The 19,355-nt window shown below is 46.0% G+C and overlaps 1 protein-coding gene across 1 annotated transcript in view; it reads left to right on the forward strand.

Annotated features, from left to right (window-relative positions):
- The first annotated feature begins 4,342 nt into the window (after positions 1 to 4,342).
- Positions 4,343 to 19,355, forward strand: part of Gldn (gliomedin) — a 46,632-nt gene continuing 31,619 nt past the window's right edge. The window contains 1 exon segment of the mRNA XM_038324345.1: positions 4,343 to 4,705. Coding sequence (XP_038180273.1) covers positions 4,343 to 4,705 — 363 coding nt within the window.

Consider the following 19,355-nt stretch of genomic DNA (forward strand, 5'->3'; position numbering starts at 1 on the left):
TTAATCAAGTCAGACTTAAGAGCTTGCTAGTTCCCCACTCTTTCCTTCACAGGTGCTGATCTCAGAGAAGCACCTGATTTAATGTTGTCCCCTTGAAGTTCCAAAGTTGATTTCTAAGAAAGTGGAAAGGCATGCTACATATTGTGGAAAAACTCCACTAGAAAACAGGATATGATATTTCATGCCCAAATGCCAGCACTTGGGAGACTGGGGCAGGAGAATTGCAATGAGTTTGAGGCTAAACCTGGGTTATGTAACAAATACCAGACCAGCCAGAGGTATATAACAGAAAAAAAATAAACAGAAAAAGGCCAGAAGTGGTGGTACATGCCTGTAATCCCAACACTAGGAATATGAAGGCAGGAGGATCAAGACCTCAAGACCATGCCCAGCTATGTGGAGATCTGGGATATATGCGATCCTGCCTCAAACTATTAATAGTAAGCTAGGCTTACACCAGCTAACAAATACCTAAATGTCAGTCACAGGTCTGCTTCTCAGTTATCTTTATACACGCAGATGGCATTGTTACATTCCAGAATTCAGCACTCCTGGCTCGTTTGGAAGGATGGATAGAGAAGCCAATGTTAACCCTGGGGAAGAGAGGGATCACCCATAATTCCTCTAGTGACTGACTACAGTGCTGGTAGTAAAAGGTTATCTTTCAGCATGCCGACCTGCCATCTACCAACCCCTCCCCCTCTGCTCCTTACCCTTGAAACTCCTGGAGGCTTCCCATTGCTTTTATAATAAGGACCCCAGCCCAAAAGGCTCCACCCATATAGTCTGGTCTCCATTCAGCTCCTGCCTCTTCCCTCTGTGCTCTCTGCTCTGAATACTATCCAGGCTGCTGCTGTCCTTCATCTCTTTCCTCAAATAGACCATAATTTCTACTACGATGGAGCCCAGAGCATGACAGCCTCAAGCTCCAGTCCTGCCCTTGTTTGACTGGCAACTGCTTAGGTCTGGAACAGGGTCCTCAGCCATATGATTCTACAGAACTCCACCCCTTCCATCATGGCATTCTCTTGTTTATACGTCCTTGGAGCCAGTTCCTGGCACAAGCATGGAATCCCAACAGTCAAGATGCCGAGGCAGGAAAACAAGAGTTCAAGAACAACTTTGGTTACATAATGAAACATACATCTCCATTTGGAATATTAAAAAAAAAAAGTCAAGGGTAGAGATGCATGTCTATAATCCTAGCATCTGGAAGAGGCAAGAGAATCAGGAGTTTAAGATCATCCTCAGCAACAAAGTGAGTTTGAGTCCAGCCTGGATTTCATGAGATCCTGTCTCTAAAATATGAGTGTTAAACTGAGATTGAGCAAAGGTTACGTGTAATGACGGCTTCCAAAGAGACTCCCCAGTCACTGATGCAGGCATATGTACAGAGATGGAGAGACAGCAAAGCACCGATGGCCCGGCATAGCACTGGTCCTTACCAAAGAAGATCAAAACACCCAAGTGTCAGGCTTTATACTCAATAAAATTGCTGACTTCACACTCAGGGAAAGCAGCTATGGTATGAGCTGGAGTCCTCAGTTTGATTTTCTTCTCCAGAGCCCTAAGGTTAGCTAGGTAGAACTCATTTTAGGGACTACTATTTAACTGCCGGGGGTGGGGAAGAATCTGCTTTTTAATGGAAAAACTTGTTCTTCATTGTGAAGGCAGCACATCGTCTTCTTGGCTTCTTTGGTCTCGAGTAGAGGGAATTCATGTATCTCCCTGTACCTCCACTGTGTCTTGCCTCTCCTATGTCAACAAAGAAAGCCAGACTGATAGCTAACTTCTTTAAAAGTTAATAAGTAGAATGTACCAGGCCATCAAGAAGAGCAGCAGGCAGATGACATTCTGTAAATGCATCTGCTCTCAAGAAACCTCAGGAGGCTTAGGGATCAACAGATGAAGGGCCCCACAGAACCGACCTCAAAGTCAGAAGAACTCAGGCAGAGCCTCCAGGTTTCGAAGCACAAGGCGGTTCAGTTTTAGGACCATGGGGCAGCTCAGGGCAAAGGCACTGGCCACCAGGCCTGATGGGACCACATACTGGAAGGAAAAAACCAAGTCTGGCAAGCTGTCCTCTGACTTCTATATATATGCTTTAACACATGCACGCGCGCACGCGCGCGCACACACACACACACACACACACACTACAATAATAATGATAAGAAATTTAAAAGTGCAATTCTCAGAAAGCATCAGCACATTCCTATTTAGCACAAATCTAAGGTGAGAGGCGTGATGGTGGCTCCCTGCCCCTGGCACACTGTAATGCAGCTAGAAGACTACCACACTGTGGTCCCCAGTTCACAGAGCCTACAGCAGCACTAAGCAGAATTTGCCATAGGTCAGGGGTTTTCCAAGCATTTTCTCATTAAATCTCAACAGTTACGGGCTCTTTATAGAGGTTTGGTTAAGATTCCTACAGTCACCATCCAAAGGTAGTTCTGGGGTGATTTCAGTCAGTTTCCAAAGCCCATGTTCATGATCACTGAACCAGTAAGGCTTGCTGAGACCAGGGAGAGGGGACACTTGGGGCTAGCACAGAACTCTGGACTCCATAGGGAAAGGGCAACATGGACTAGGTCGGTGAAGGAGAAAGGTCTTTGTATGGCATTCTGGTGGTAGGAGGGTCACAGACAGGAGACAGGGCAAACAGGAATGAGAACAGGGAAAGGCAGCTGGTGACAGACACCATGAGATGACATATGATTGGGCCTCGTCCCCTGACAGGGGACATTAACATCTCTACTCTTCCTTTTGGCAAGTACCTGCATGGAAAGACTTAAAATGGAAGCTGAGAAAGTGTCTTAGTTAGGTTTCTATTGTGTGGAGAGACACCATGACCACAGAGACTCTCATAAAGGAAAACATTTCAGGGGTTCGAGATATGGCTCAGTGGTTAAGAGCACTGCCTGCTCTTCCAAAGGTCCTGAGTTCAATTCCCGGCAACCACATGGTGGCTCACAACCATATGTAATGAGGTCTGGTGCCCTCTTCTGGCCTGCAGACATACACACAGACAGAATATTATATACATAATAAATAAATAAATAAATATTAAAGAAAGGGAAAACATTTCATTGAGATGGCTCACTAACCACCACTATCACCATGGCAGGGAATATGATGGCATGCAGGCAGATACGGTGCTAAAGCAGTAGCTAAAAGGTCTACATTTTGCAGGCAACAGGAAATGGTCTGAGACACTGGCTGGTATTCCAAGCATGGAAGACCTCAAAGTCCACCCCCACAGTCACACACTTCTGCTAACAAGGCCATACCCACTCCAAAGAAGCCACACCTCTCAATAATACCACTCCTATAAGATTGTGAGGGCCAATTACATTCAAACTACCCCATTGTTCCCTTGTCCCCCTGCCTCACCTCCTCTATCTATGCTCCTGTTCTTCTCTCGGGAGTTCACAACCATCCTGACTTACACAGTGGAATCCTGAGTGGCTCAGAAGTAGGGCTCTTGCAATTGCAAAACCCTGGCTTTGATCTCCAGCAGTGGGGGTGGGGGGAGAATGGGGGTGAGGAAACCACATCACTCCCAGATGTCTGGCATTGGCTGCTGGCTTTAGAACCAGGTCTCCAAAATGTTTTTTTTTTTTCCCCTCATCACTGCTGCCTTCCAGGTTTGGGTCTCCTGGGAGAGTTCTTAGCTTAGTCCTGAAAGGCATCTTTGGTATGATCCTTGCTTCCTAAGCGGACCTGGGCTTTTCTGCTTCTGGCGGGTGGCCTTTTACCCTTCTAACACCAACCATTTACCCTGTCTCTCACTCTTTTGGAAGAAATCTCTTAGGGTCTTCCGTGGCCACGTAGTGGCCTTGAGAATTGGTAATGGGCAGCCTGGACCAGGGCCCAAGCAGCAGACCTCCCAAGAACAGTGACACATGCGTTTGGGCATGCTTATGATTTTCTCTGAAAAGGACTGACTGGAAGGAGAAGGGGGCGGAATCTAGAAACTTCTCAGGCTTTAAGAATTCCTGCCCTCCTCCTCAGTCTGACCCTGACTATGCCTGTCTAGGTCCTGGCAATGCCCACGGGCAGGACAGCAAAAGAAAGAGGGGAGGCCTGTTTGTTATTTGCTTGGTCGCCCCTCCTCCGCACTTGTCTCCTCTGGCGGCTGCTCACCCCCTTGCTGCCTGCCTGTCCCTCTGGGCTGCTAGGGCGCCACTACTACTGTCCCCAACCCGCTTTGTCAGACGGGTCTAAAGGCAGCTTGACTCAGGGCTCTGCCAACAGCCCACGGCTTGCGCGAGGCTATAAAACCTGCCACTGACAGAGGAGGCCCAGTGCTGCCCTGCATTGGCCAGCCAAGCGTGCAGGCATGACCCGTGCCGCAGAGCGGGGCCAAGGGGCTACAGGCTGGGGTTTGCGGGGAGCCCTAGTGGCCATAGCGCTGCTGTCGGCGCTGAATGCCGCGGGCACCGTGTTTGTGCTGTGCCAGTGGCGCGAGCTTAGCGCGGCGCTGCGGGCGCTGGAGGCTCAACGCGGCCGGGAGCAGCGCGAAGACAGTGCCCTACGCGCCTTTCTGGCGGAATTGAGTCGAGCAACGGGCCGGGTCCCCGAATCACCCCAGGACTCCGCGAGCGCAGCGCGCAACAAGCGCAGCCACAGCGGAGAGCCTACGCCACACATCCGCGCCGAGAGCCAGGATATGATGATGATGATGACCTACTCCATGGTGCCGGTAGGCAGGGGTTCGTCTCCGTGGCGCCCCCGTCGGTCTGGGCAGCAGGAGGTGATGGGAACTAGGATTCCGTGGCCAGGGACAGGGTCCTGGAGAGAACCCCTGTGTAGATGTGGCTAGGGAGGTCATCCTGGCAAGCTGCTTAACTCTTGAGATCAGTCGCTTCATCTTCTAGGACTGGGCAGGGCGAGTCTTCACTTTTGACATCTTTTGAGTCTGCAGGTAAATGAAGGGCGTGGGCAGTATTAAGAGCCTTTCCCAACTTTTGACAGAACTGTTCTGGGTGTGAACTGACCCACAGAAGCAGCTCCCTGTAGCAGAGTCTCGGGAAACAAAGAAGTGACTTTTCTTCAACGAGGATTCCTTTGCCTGGCACAACCTAGTGGGTAGGCTTTTAGTCTGGCCTGGGCTCGTCCCCGTGAAATCGCGACCAAACTGCCCACCTAGATGCTGACAGTCGTTCCTGGCTCTCAAGCTGTCAAATGGGAGAAATTGATGTAGTGGAACATTCATTAGCCTGCGGGTATGCACGGGCAAAGCCAGGGTTCTTAATGTGGAGCCTGTGGGCAGCTTTCCACACAAGCTAAGAAAACAGGAAAGCCAGAGCTGCTGCCACAGCTCTGTACATCCAGTGAAGGTTCCAGCATTAATCTTTTTTAAAAAATCACCTTTCTTCCCTTCCTCCCACCCTCACTCCTTTCTCCCTCCCTCCCTCCCTCCCTCTCTCCCTTCCTTCCTTCCTTCCTTCTAAAACAGTTTCAGGTAACCCAGGATGGCCTTCAACTGGCCGTGTAGCCACAGAAGCCCTCGGACTCCAGATCTTTCCACCACCTAGCTGCCAGGACTGCAGGCATGTGCCACGGGACAGCCCTGGGCCTCTTTGCATTTTCTTAGCTATCCTATTGCATACTCGCTTCCTGAGATTTAGGAGACACCCTTCTAAGGGAATTACTTAAAGGAAAGGAAAACCAGTGTTTGTTCCAGTTTCCAAGTGTTTTACTCTGGTTGATCCGAATCCAATGGCTCTCTAGCAGGTGCATCAAGATCCCATCCCCCTTCCCGGTTCCCTTTCCTTTCTCCTACAGCAGCTGTGGTCTCGTTGCACTTTATAATTAGAGACTTTTCAGTTATTCCTCCACGTCCATGAGCCACACTTTGGAATCCTACATATTTGATGCAAAGTCTCCTTAAAACTTCTGCTCTTGGACAGAGAAGCTTTCTAATATCATGCGTGAGCCTAGATGCTTTTAAAACTTCAGATACTGCACTCTTCAAATATAGAGTCTGAGGAAGGTCAAGCTTTCCATTTCTGGCTCCACTTTTTTACTCACATAAACATTTAAAAATCTGTGCCTAAGCAAAAACTTTAAAAAATACAACCTCTGTGAGGTTGAGAGGACTAACGAGGGAATTCTAGGGCATTCTCTTGGCTCTCCACTCTGCATTTTAAGAGCTTTAAAAAAATTCAAAGAGAAATCCACCCGAGCACCAACACTTTATCTCTTTAATCCTGCTTTTAAGGTAGACGGATAGGATCCAAATTGCAGCCTGCTCATTCTCTAGAGAATGAGCTCGTTGCCATGTCGGTCAGAGAGCCAGCTTCCAGCACAGGGGCCCTGGCTGTGCAGCCACCTGCTGAAGTTACAGACTAGCACAGAAACTGCAGCTAGGAGCATTTTGAAGGAGGTGCAGCAAGACCAGAAGGCAACAGTCTCACTGATGAGTGTTCTCCTCACGCAAGCGTCCAGGTGCCATCCCCTAAGAAACTGCCACTCTGTCCTGTGTCAGGTCTCAGATCTGGCTAACTGTGGTGCACATTAGCCATATCAAAGCCAAGGCTGGCTGCCAGGTTCTCCCTGCATCCCTCAGTCCCTACCTGTTGGCAGGATCCTTCCAGCTGACATAAGCAACCCCCTACCCTGAACTCTCCAGCCCTGCCCCCAGCTGTTCTTCATTGTATAATTCAGCCATTTCAGTTACCTGGCTATTTTGGTCTCCCCTCTACTCTCCTGGCCAGTTTCTCGGCCCAGGCCACCCTTCTTGATCAGCTGCTTCTCTCCCCTCTTTCTGGGGGCCAACTCCTCACATGACCCAGCTCAGTCTGGTCATGCCACTCTGGACTCTCCAGACTGTGCCTGCCTCTGGCTTTTATCCACAATAAATAATGCTCTCCCTTTTATCCACAATAAACCTCCTCCACCATGCCCTAGCAGTAGCCATGGCCTTCCTTTTTTTAAACTTCTTTTTCCCCTTCACCATGCACATAAGTATCCAGGTGCCACCCTCTAAGAGCACCGCAACTCTATGGTACCTATAAGTGTCTTGGGGATGCCGTACAGTGCAGATTCTGGTTCAGATGGTCTGGGGATGAGATTCTGCATGGCTAACAAGTGCCCGCCAATGCCAGTGCTGCAGGTCTGAAGGCCGCACTTGGAGTAAGGTGACCCTAGAACACTGGAGTCAGCAGAGAAACCGGAAAACTTAGAGATGCCAGAGTCCACCCTAGGTATTATTCCAAGCAGATCAGTCTGAGGTGTGGCCTGGGATGGAGGGCTTGCTTACCAGCAGACAGAAGAAGCTCAGCTAGTGGGGTTAAGCTCATCCAGTCCCCATCAGGCCTTGCTTTAAGCAAAGGAGCCGATTTCACTGCTGAATCCCTTCTTGTCTTTTCTTTAGTAGAACAATAAACTTCTCATCCTCACAATTTTTTTCTTTACTCTTTGCTTTTTCTTAGAACAGAAACCAATTTATTTTTTAGAAAGCCATCATTGGAACCTCAAGTAGAAGCATTAAGGAAAAAATATAAAGTAAATCGTGGAGGGAGACTCATCTACCCACCTACCCCTGGGCCTTTTCCTATAGCATTAGATCTGGAATGAGCGTGAGAGCCATGGACCATCCCAGGGCCTCACTCTGAGACTCTACATCGGAGATCTAAGAACAAAGAAGCAAACTCTATGCAGGTTATTGTCAGCATTTCAAAACACCTTCCAGAATGGTCTCTTTATCCAAGATGAACCTCCTTGTGGCTTGTTTCTGTGCTTTCGGCTAAAACAAAAAGTACATCATTTGGCATGGGCATTCTGACCAGCACATTCTGGATGGTAGTTCTAAATGACTTTGTTGGGGAAAAAAAAAAGAAACCAGCAATTATTACTGAAGTGCCAGTAATTTGGCACAGACAAGCATATTTAAAAAATTTAAAAGTGAGTGAATGTTTTAGAGGAAAAGTGTTGAGTGGAAAAGGAGGCAAAGCCTGGGAGCTCGGACCTGGCCAGAAAGGGGACTAGGAGTCTGGAAGCCATGGGAAGAAGGGAAGCTTTGACCTACTGTCTCCCTTCCTGTAGGGTACATGGCTGTTGTTTCTCTGCCTCACAACCTTTTGTAATCGTCTTCTCTCCTAGTAGAATCAATCTGACTCCCTCCCCTCACCCCCTCTCTCCACATCTCTCTCCACCTGCTCTTCCCTGCCTCCACTTTCCATTTCTTACCTTTCCTGATGCTCTGGTAGCTTTGCTCTGCTATCTTTTCTGACCCCAAATCTAGAGCATCCAGAGGAACGTTCATAAAAAAAATTCAAAGTAGGGTAGAAAACCTGCGATGCACTAAGGCTGGAGAATATATCTCCATAGCAATTGTTAGCCCTGGGATCAAGCACACTCCTGCACCCCAGAAAGCATTCAAGAGTCTGGGCATCTCTCTAACGAGAAATTCACTTTTTCCATTTAAAAGTAAATCCAAGTAATTTTTCAAGGAAGACAGTTATAATTAAACAACTTCCAGATACTGCAAAGGGCATTTGATAGATTATTTTAGACAGGATTTTACCATGTTGTAAGTCAACCCTGAGCTCTCCCTCTACCTGCCTCAGTTCCCTGAACACTGGGATTATCATACCTAGCTCTATGCTCAATTTTCTATAATTTTAAAGATTTAATATGCCTGGGAGGTCAGAAGAGGGCTTCAGGTCCCCTGGAAATACAGTTACAGAAGCTCGGGAGCCACCATCCAGGTACTGGAAACCCAACCAGGGTACCTACCAGTGTTCTTAAACACTGAGTCATCTCGTCTCGTCAATACATTTAAAATCTGCAATTAGAAGGCAAATCATTAGATTCCCTTTTGTCTTCTGTTGCTTTTCATCTTTTTTAATTTTTATTTGTTTATTTGTTTATTTATTTATTTGGTATTTTGAGACAGGGTTTCTCTGTGTAATAGTCCTGATTGTGCTGAAACTCAATTTGTAGACCAGATTGGCCTTGAACTCACAGAGATCCACCTTCCTCTGCCCCCTGAGTGCTGGGATTGAAGGCGTGCACCACTGCCGCCCAACCCATAGATTCTTTCTTAATGAGGTAAAATATAATGAGAATCTCTTACGTTCTAAACCAGCTTTTCCCTCACTAACAGTTTTTGTCTGCTTTTACCATAGGCAACTTGGTTTGTCCTAGGATTAACCAGGGAAAGTAGATAAACGAAAGTAGTTGAATATGTGTTGGGACGTAAAAGTCGGGCTCTCCTCAGATTGTATTAATATACCCGAAAAACCCAAGAAAATTTGTTGACACCCTACTATACTATATACAACAACTTTCCGTGGGCATTCCTTCTACCTAAGCCTCCATTCCACCTCTCCCCTGGACACAGCCATCACCTCTCACCCTCCCCTTCATGTCCTCTTCTGTTTTTCTTTCTGAGCCCACTGAGTCCGGTGTCCACTGGTCCTGATCTTGTGCAGGTAAACCCTAGCTGCAGAGAGCTCCTGAGTCAAAGGACTGGTCAGAACCAGAAGGCAGCAGTCACAGAACCATTTAACGTATCAAAGAGGACTCCAGCGCCAGGTTCTCCCAGCAGCATCCCTCAGTCCCTTCTTGATACAGCATCCTCTTTGATGGCATACCCCACCCCCTACCTTGAACTCTTTAGCACAAGTGCTGGGTGCCTTTAGCCCAGCTGCTCTTCCCTATATAATCCAGTCATTTTGGCTATACCAGTCCTTTTATGCCCATTTACCTTTTGATCTCTTTGTCTCCTGGCTCGCTCATTGCCCCTTCCCCTTTTTCCTCACAGGCCCCCCTCCCCACTCTGGACTCTTCCAGACTCCTCTGGCTGTGCTCTCCCTCATGTCTATAATAAACCTTTTCCTCCACACACTGGTCATGCCTTCCTTTTCTTTCTGTTTTTCTTTTTTTCATTTATCTGGTGTGAGACCTAACACTTCCCATCCTCTGTCTCTTGCTTTCTTCCCCTTCCCTCTTCTTCCATGTTCTCTGAGCCTTGATGAGATCGATATCTATGTCCCTTTTAGGCCTGAACACTCAAATATCACTTATTCTCAAGACTTTGAACAATTAGGAGTTTTTTGATCACCTGCCATCCACTGCAGAAAGAAACTTCTCTGGGGCTAGAGAAATGGCTCAGTGGATAAATGCACAGACTCTACTTCCAGAGGATCAAGATTCTATTCCCAGCCGGGCGGTGGTGGCACACGCCTTTAATCCCAGCACTCAGGAGGCAGAGGCAGGCGGATCTCTGTGAGTTCGAGACCAGCCTGGTCTACAAGAGCTAGTTCCAGGACAGGCTTTAAAGCTGCAGAGAAACTCTGTCTTGAAAAACAAAAAAAAAAAAAAAAAAAAAAAAAAGATTTTATTCCCAACACCCACAGGGTAGCTCACAACTGTCTGTAACTCTGGGTCCAGGGGATCCAATGACCTTTTCTGGACTCTATGAGTAGGCACTATATGTACATGATACACAGACATATACACAGAAAAATACCTATACATATAAATTTTTTTATTTAAAAAAAGAAACTTATCTGACCAGGACTGAAAGCAATACTAAACTATGGATATGAAACAAAATAGAAGGCAGTTTGACATGTGCAGTTAACAAAACAAGCAGTAGCAGGTTAGTCACGGGCTTCTGGCCAAGTTTAAAATATTAGGCAAGAATCCCCTTTTCTGGAGCAGGTCTCAAATTCAATGAAAAGGAAGTTGGTCATCCCATGGCACTCAGGGCGCTGTTGCACCAGTGGGCTCATCCGGCCTGGCAGGTCAATACTGAAGCACACAGGTCTAGTGCTGGGTAAGACAAGTGACTCACGACTTCTCCCTCCAGAGTCCAGTACCGTCCAGCACTGGGAGCACTAGCCAACAGATAGGAAGCTGCCAGATCAAAAGGCAGATCAAAAGGCTGTGAAGGTTGTGATCAATTAGTCCCACTTATGTAAGTCAAGTAACTGATCCTACACCACGGGGAAGCAGTGAGAAAAAGAATGTGGATCTTCTTCTGTGTGCTTGCACTAATCCCCAGGATACATTCACAGTGAAGAAAATAAGGTGGGGGAGAGTATGTATTGTGCCTAAGAAAGTAAAATAAATAGAAACAAAACAAAACAAAATCAAAAACAGCTGTAGAGGGGAGGCATAATCTTTTCACTGATTATTATTATTATTATTATTATTATTATTATTATTATTATTTAGCTCATTGTTTTTGAGGTCTTAACTGAATTACTCTGGGGTTTTTGTTTGTTTTGGTTTTTCATTTTTTTGAAATGGTTTCTCTGTGTAGCCGTGACTAACCTAGACTTTTCTTTGTAGACTAGGCTGGCCTCAAACTCACAGAGATCCGCCTGTCTTTGCCTCCAAAGTACTGGGATTAAAGGAGTAGGCCACCACCACCCAGCAAAATTATTCTCTTCCTAATGTGACTTAGAATGGCCCTTCTACCACAGGTGACAGGGCTGCTAACCCTGAGCCTAGCAGGAGCCCTGACAACCTGGGGTTCTTAGTTCATTTTCTGCTACTATAACAACAACAACAAAAAAAAAACCCTGGTATCAGACAGTTTGTAGATATCAGAAGTTAATTAGACTCATAGTTCTGAAAGCTGAGCAGTCCAAGAACATGGTACTCGACCCAGAGGACTTTCCTGATGCACATACCACGGCAGAACACCTCAAGGCCCACACAAGTTTATCAGCTCTCTCTCTCTCTCTCTCTTCTTCCCCCCTCTCTCTAATGCAGTCACTGGACATCTCCCCTCATTATTTCATTTAAGCCCAATCCCCTCCTGAAGACCCTACACTGAAACACACGTAACATATGGATTTGAAGGTTAGGTTTCCAATACGTGACGCTGGGGAGCACATTCACACGCATACAGCATATGTCCTCACTGATGATAGCCACACAGGAACCAGAGTCTACTCTTAGTTTTTTTTTTCCCAGAGGAAGTAAAAGCATCTGACTTTTCATAAGAAATATCTCAGCTTTTAAATATTGGCATCAGAGAGGAAAAAAGAAGAAAGAAAGAAATTAGTTGCTTGGCACAGTTTTGACTAAACAGCATTCACATTGCTTTGAGGCCATCTTAGGACATCCAGCCGGGAATGTGTAACACTCGTGGATTTGAACAAACTCGTTTTATTTAGCTCGGTTGCAAACTTGTTATTTGCGAGCCTGACTCTGAACACTTCGGAGTAACCACTAATATGATTGCTGTTATGGTTGAGGTAGAAGTGATTTTTGGCATCTTGTTTGGTTTGAGTTGTATTTCTACTTGATCTGCTACTATAACAAAAAAAACAAAACAAAACAAAACAAAACACCCTGGTATCAGACAGTTTGTAGATATCAGAAGTTAATTAGACTCATAGTTCTGAAAGCTGAGCAGTCCAAGAACATGGTACTAGACCCAGAGGACTTTCCTGATGCACATACCAAGGCATATTTTTATTTGTGTGTGTGTGTGTGTGTGTGTGTGTGTGAGAGAGAGAGAGAGAGAGAGAGAGAGAGAGAGAGAGAGAGAGAGTGGGGGGGGGTATCTGCAGGTTCCCACAGAGGGCATCAGAAAGTGTCAGACTCCCTGGAGCCTAACGCTTCTCCTGTATAGCTTTCCTGAAGTCTGCTGACCCCGTGCATACTGCCATCCCTGGAGAAGTGCTGGGGTTGGTAAACCCAAGCTGCTAAATCAGCATTGTTCCCTGAATGCAAGAACCACTGTGAGGGTGTGGCCACACTCTGGAGTGGGAGCCTGTGGGCTAAGCCAAGCTACTGGCTTCCCAGATCAAGAGCAGCTAAGATTGAACCAGAACCTAACCACTCACTAACCCCAAATGTAAACCCTCTTCAAATTCTGTCCTGTTCAGTTAGAGGGGGTGGCAGGTACCTCAGGAGCACCTGTCCTATGAAATGAACCCTGATAGGAGATTAGTCTCTTACAGACGGGCACAAAAGAGAGAGTAGACAAATGGAAAGCCATTTGCAGACTTGGGAGGTAGATTTCTGTATTCTTGTGGCATCATGAGCTCACTTGTGCTTGGAGTTCCAGGGCACACCTGGCACTACGTGGGTATTCAGATGTCAGAAGTCGTCCTAGGTGGTAATGGTGGAGTGGGAACTTGAAATTTCATCTCTGCTAGGATCTTGTCTGGTGGGCTTGGCACTTTGAATACCCCCAGAAATCTGGCTGTGTCTCAGGCAATGCTGGCATGTTGAGGAAGACAGGAGAGAGCTGATCCCTTCACACCAGTTCAGACTCTTCTTCACGAGCACCCGACTTTGCGTACACACTAAGAAAACACTTCATGTCGGTACACTTGACTCTTAGATATCCACTAACTCCACATCTTCAGATTCAATCCACCACACATTAAAAATAATCAAGGATGTGCTCCCCCCCACCTCAGTTGTTCTCCAGTGCATTGTGTGTCTGCATGAATGTGTGTACTTGTGTATGTATTGCATGCACATAGGTGTGTAAATGCGTAAACACATCTGTGGAAGCCAGAGGAGGCTGTCAGGTACATTTCTCTGCCACTCCCCACTCCCCGTCCCTTTTAAGACAGGGTCTCTCCCTGAGCCAGAAGTTTGTTGTTTTGACTAAATGGGCTGACCAGCAAGCCTCAGGGATCTTTTTACCTCCACTGCTCCACACTATGCTGGGATTACAGGCACACTGCTACATCCAGTCTATGTGTGTATACATGCTGTATCCACACCATGCCGGGATTACAGGCACACCACTATGTTCAGCTTTTTATAGGTGCTGAACCATCTCCCCAGCTCTGGTTATTTCTTCTTTGGGACAGGTCTTCTGTAACAAAGCTGGTTTCCAACTTAACCTTGAACTTCATGATCGACCTGCTTCTGCCTCTGAAGAGCTAGTATTATAAGCATGTGTCACCATACCTGGCTAAAAACCATTATTTCTGATTTAAATGTGTGTAGATTTTTTTTCTTGTCCCTAGTCACCTAGACATGGTCTCAAGTATGTAGAAGGTTATACACATCTTATATGCAAATGCTGTGCCAAAGAAACTCGAGCATCTGTGGGTTTGGTGGCAGGAGGTCTGCTGTCAGCACCTGTGGGACAGCTGTACAAAGTGGCCCTGATCCTTTACACATGGAAGAAATAGTGGGTCAGGACTGGACATCTGGGGCCGACCAAATGAGTGGCAGGAAACCATGTGGACCTGTTCCCACAGAGCTACTAAAATGAAGTTAACGAAGCCTACCTCAGGGTTGGTCTAGTCTCTTCCCAGCCAGAGTGGCAGAGGCAATAAGAGAAAGCCTGCTGAGCCCTGCCCCAGATCAGAACCGTGTCTTCAGGATCACCTGTTCTCACCTTTACCCCGCTATACCCCTGCCTTTCCTTAACCGTCACTGTGATCATGCTGAGAATGAATGGATTTTTTTTGTCTTGGATTCAAACCCACATAAACTTTTTAAAATGCTCACAGATGAGCCCATCTGGAACCACACAGTGCACTACGTCACAGGCAGAGAGTGCTGGACAGAGGAGTCTTTGTGGGCAGGTTCTCAACCCATAGATCCTCCCAGTGACATTGTTCCAGGATCTCTCTGTGATGGACTTAGACTCCTGGCTATGACTTCAGCCCCCATGTACCTGCCCTTAATTTGAGCAATACAGCATGTTTCTTTCACTACTAGGGCCCCATCCAAATTATATACCTGAATGGTCCCTGAAGTATATAGGATTGACCACAGCAAATGTGGAAGTCAAATGGACTCTTGGCTGGGCAGCCAGGTGGACTTGGGCATCTTTGACTTCTCCAAGACCCAGCTCCTTCATCTCTAATGCCCATCTCATGGGGTTTCTGGGAATTTTGAAGCTAAGATAAGAACAGAACCTGCTGTCACAGTCAGGCCTTCAGTAAGTAGTCATTGCTGCTATTTCTAAATCTTAGAGCTCATGCCACACATGTGCAAAGCCCTATGTTCAATTCAATTCCCAGGACCACAGCAAGTAAAAAAGAGGCACTGTCTTAGTCTGTTGAGACTCCTGTGACAAAACACCAGACACTGGGTTGCTTTTAAGCAACAGAAATTTACTTCTCACAGCCCCAAGCAGTGGGGAGGCCGAGGTTGTACGTGAAAGCATACTTAGGGTCTAGTAGAATAATCCAGTGCCTAGGTGACATCCTCCAAAGAAGAAGAAGAAGCTTTCCGAGGCCTCATTTTCTATTCCTGCTAGATGTGATGATGCACATACCTTTAACCCCATCACTCAGGAGGCAGAACACTGTGAGTTCGAGACCAGCCTGATCTACGTAGAGAATTCTAAGACAGCTAGGGCTACATAGTGGGATTCTTTCTGGAACAAAACACCCATTTTAACTTTACAGGACATTAACCGCACTCTTGATGGCTTTGCTTTTGGGTCCTCATTACCTTCGTGTCCACTGCTCTGCTCCTGCTACTTCCAAACGCTATCACATTGCTTCAACACAACAGCTGGGAGGCGGGAGATTGAAAACCAGCCATAGTGTTATGCAATTGTGAGCCCTCTTGCTTCAAGCTCACTGTTTGCTCTCAAATTCCTTCAGCAATTCCAGGAGTTTGTTCGCTGCTGTGTTTTAATCAGCTGCTACTTTGGGAAACTGTGTGGCCTTCAGAAGCTTAGACTGCCATCAAGATATCCTAACTCTCGGTGCCAGTGACAACAAAACAAGAGACGGTGATGTAACTAGGTGGTGTAACTAGGTGGTGTAACTAGGTGATGTAACTAGGTGGTGTAACTAGGTGGTGTAACTAGGTGATGTAACTAGGTGGTGTAACTAGGTGGTGTAACTAGGTGATGTAACTAGGTGGTGTAACTAGGTGGTGTAACTAGGTGGTGTAACTAGGTAATGTAACTAGGTGGTGTAACTAGGTGGCAGAGTGTGTGCCTAGCAGGCACAGGGCCCTGGGTCCATACTCAGCACCACCGAAAATAAGCAAATAAACAAATAGCAAGTCATAGTTAACTTTCATGTGGCAGCAAGACAGACTTTATCAAAGTACAGAGCTTCCTGGCTCCCCACACTTCTGTATGGCACAGCATAGGCAGGAACTTCTGAAAGTCTTGTTAACTTCCACTGATTCCTATTAGTGTCATTCAAAAAGCAAAACAACAACAACAACAAAAAAATTCTTGCCTTCCCGAGGAGAGGACAGAGCAAAAGGTACTTCTGAAAAACGAGAACAGCTCCTTTGTTTGTTTGTTTGTTTTTGGTTCTTTGAGACAGGGTTTCTCTGTAGCTGTGGAGCCTGTCCTGGAACTACCTCTTGTAGACCAGGCTGGCCTCAAACTCAAGAGACCCATCTGCCTCTGCTGGGATTAAAGGCATACACCACCACCGCCCGGTGAGAACAACTTCTTTTTTGGGGGTCTTGTGCACCCCAGGATATGGTTGGTTGCCAAGGTGGGAGTCGCTAAAACAACTCATCGAAAGAATACACTTAAATGGTTTAAAAAAAAATTAAGTCTAAGACATATTTTCCTTCTACATTCCTCATGCCCCATTCCCCCTTTCCCCTCCCACCACCACAATCAAAAAAGAATCCCTGGCTAAATCTAGTTGACATTCAAGCTTAATTTACATGCATTTTATCGGCGGACTAAAGGTCACGTTGTGTGAAACAAGCTGAAGCTTTTAGGTTGTAATTCTTCCACAAAAAGAGCAATTTCTTTCAAGCTCATTAGTTGCTTTTATGTAGATCTTTGAGTTTTAACAGCTCTGTCTTAAATAGATATAATTTGCTTCTAGTTTAACTAAAGTTCAGGACACAATTTTCTTTCCTGAAAGGCAGAGATAAAACAAAAAGACCAGCTGAAGAACATTCAAGATGCAATTTGTGAAGTTTGTTCTGAATGTAATACAGTAACCTCTTCATTTGCCACTCAGAAAGTTTCATGTGTTTGTCAAACTGTTGAGAAGTTTGGGAGCTCTTCCTTGGCTCTAGCAAAGAACTGTAGAGGACTAGGAGCAAGCTATGGAGAACTGTGCCCCGCGCTTACAATGTTGAGCCGAGCTACAAAACACTTGTGGAGCTTGCTTGCTTGTTTGCCTGTTTTCAGTAACTCAGCAGGCGATGGGTACAGTCTAGAATCTTACTCATTAGAAGGAAAAAAAAATACCTTCTCCCTTTTGAAGACATCGGTATCAAAATCTCTGAATGAGAAAATCTTTGAAAGGATATCTTTTAGTCATGTGATGGGGATGGGGACCACCAGGAAGAGAGGTGCTCAGAGGCATGGAGCTGGTGGCAGAATAATCACTAGCGTGTGCAGAGCCCTCAATTTAGTCCCTGGTACTGAAGGCATCACAGCTGCAATGACAGAACCATTTTATGGACCTGGGCAATCAAGGAGGGCGATGTTCTTTAAGTAGATATGTTTCTGTCTTATATTGTTTTTCTTAACAGTTCCTTCTTCATTTTACAAAACTGCTCTAAGTAAGAATTCTAGGGTGAAATCTGTGTGGGGCTCATGTGTATGTGTGCACGCACACACACGTGTACAGGACTTGGATTCAGTCCCCAGCACAGCAGCAACAACAACAATAACAACAAAATAAAAAACAAAACGGAGCACAGGAAAACGGTTTTCTTTCGGTCTCTAGTGAGGTGACCCCCAGTGGACTCGCACTTGTGTGTTCCCATGAGAAATTATCTTCAGCTTGCTCCTCCTTATGTCCTTTCCCTCCATCTTGCTTTAAGAGTTCATTGCCTGTTTTAAGGAATTTATTTATTTATTATGACTCACCTTGGTGTTCTCCATGATTTTTATATTTGGTGTTTATTAATCATGTTGGATATATAAATTTATAGTTTACGTTCATTTTGGAACTTTTTGCCATTTCTACTCAAATTACTTTTTTCTTCTTTCCATGCCAGAGAAGGCCCCCGATTATTGAGCTTCTTGGTGTCTCAAAGTCAAGGACCCTGTAGGTTTTTTAAGTGTGGGGAGAAATTGTGTTGTCCTAGAACTTGGGCTTGAACCGGGCCTTGCACACACCAGCAAATGTTCTGCCACTGAGATTTTAAACACATGGAATGCAATTAAAATAACTGCTTTATCTTCTTCCTATACTAGTTCCCTTTCAGTGTTACTTCCGGTTAGAGAAGTCTTAGTTCGGAGGCAGCGTCTAAATTCTCCTGCTTCTGAGCACTCAAGCCGGCATGGTGGCACAGCACCTGGAGGCTGAGACAGGACGATTGTGAATTTAAGACCAGCCTGGGCATTAGACCAAGACCCTGCCATTCATAGAGAAATAATGTACTCAATTTTGGTAAAGAAAACCATGCTTTGGGTGTGACTTCCTGAGCCCCAGTACCACCAATGTCCCTGCCAGGAAAGAAGGCATGATGTAAGGGGATGAGCATGTCTTTCCTGAGTTCCTAGGATAACACACTGCTATTCCAATCCTGGTCATGGGACACCTTGGATTGGACAAGCAGTCCCTACCAGTGAGGAGCTGAGTAAGCTAACAGCCCTCTGCAGTGACGTCATTAGTTCAGAAGGAGAAGGATTCATCTGGGCCCTTGAGGATCCCGAGCAGAAAGAATGACAAGAGCCGCTGATCCCCATCCTACCCATCCCCCACCTCCCCCCACCTGGGCTTGCAGAAGATGGCAAGGAGAGGCTTCCTTGAGCTGACAAACATCTAATGCCTGGGTCTCATGATTTCCTTACAGGGCTGGGATTTGGCACCAGCAGGGACCCAGACCCCGGGAGTTGCTCTGTTAAGGCTCAGGCCAGCTCCATCAGATCAAATTAAAATTAATATAAATATGAAATGATCTTATTATGAATATGAAAAACAGTTGACAAGCTAAGAGACTTTATACCCCCCAAAACTGCACCGAGTCTCAATCGTAGTTTTGAAACATAAAAAAGTATTCTGACTTTTTTAGTGTCCATCCATCTCTCTATATGTCTCTCTCTCTCTCTCTCTCTCTCTCTCTCTCTCTCTCTCTCTCTCTCTCTCTATCTGTGTGTGTGTGTTTTCCCCCTATGCTGTCCTGGAACTCACCTTGCTTATCTTTTAACTTCCACCCCCACATACTGGGATTACAGGTGTGTACCACCACACACAGCCACGAACTCTCTTTGAAAGCCAGAAGCCCTTTAAGCTGGTTTATCTATAATTGCTTTCAACTGCTTTGTTTAATTTCATCGTCTGTTGCTGCCAAGGACAGAGTACTTGGTATTTATGTTTAAAGTTAAGTTGGGGGGGGGGCGGGGAGACTTAAGTTTCAGTTAGGCGGTTGCAGGTGGTTGGCCTTGCGTATCTTTAAATTTGTTTTGTTTTTTAATTTTGTTTTGTTTTTAACAAAGGCAAGCTGCATGTTCCCAT

Source organism: Arvicola amphibius, chromosome 3 (genome assembly GCF_903992535.2).
Source record: "Arvicola amphibius chromosome 3, mArvAmp1.2, whole genome shotgun sequence".
Taxonomy (NCBI): Eukaryota; Metazoa; Chordata; class Mammalia; order Rodentia; family Cricetidae; genus Arvicola; species Arvicola amphibius.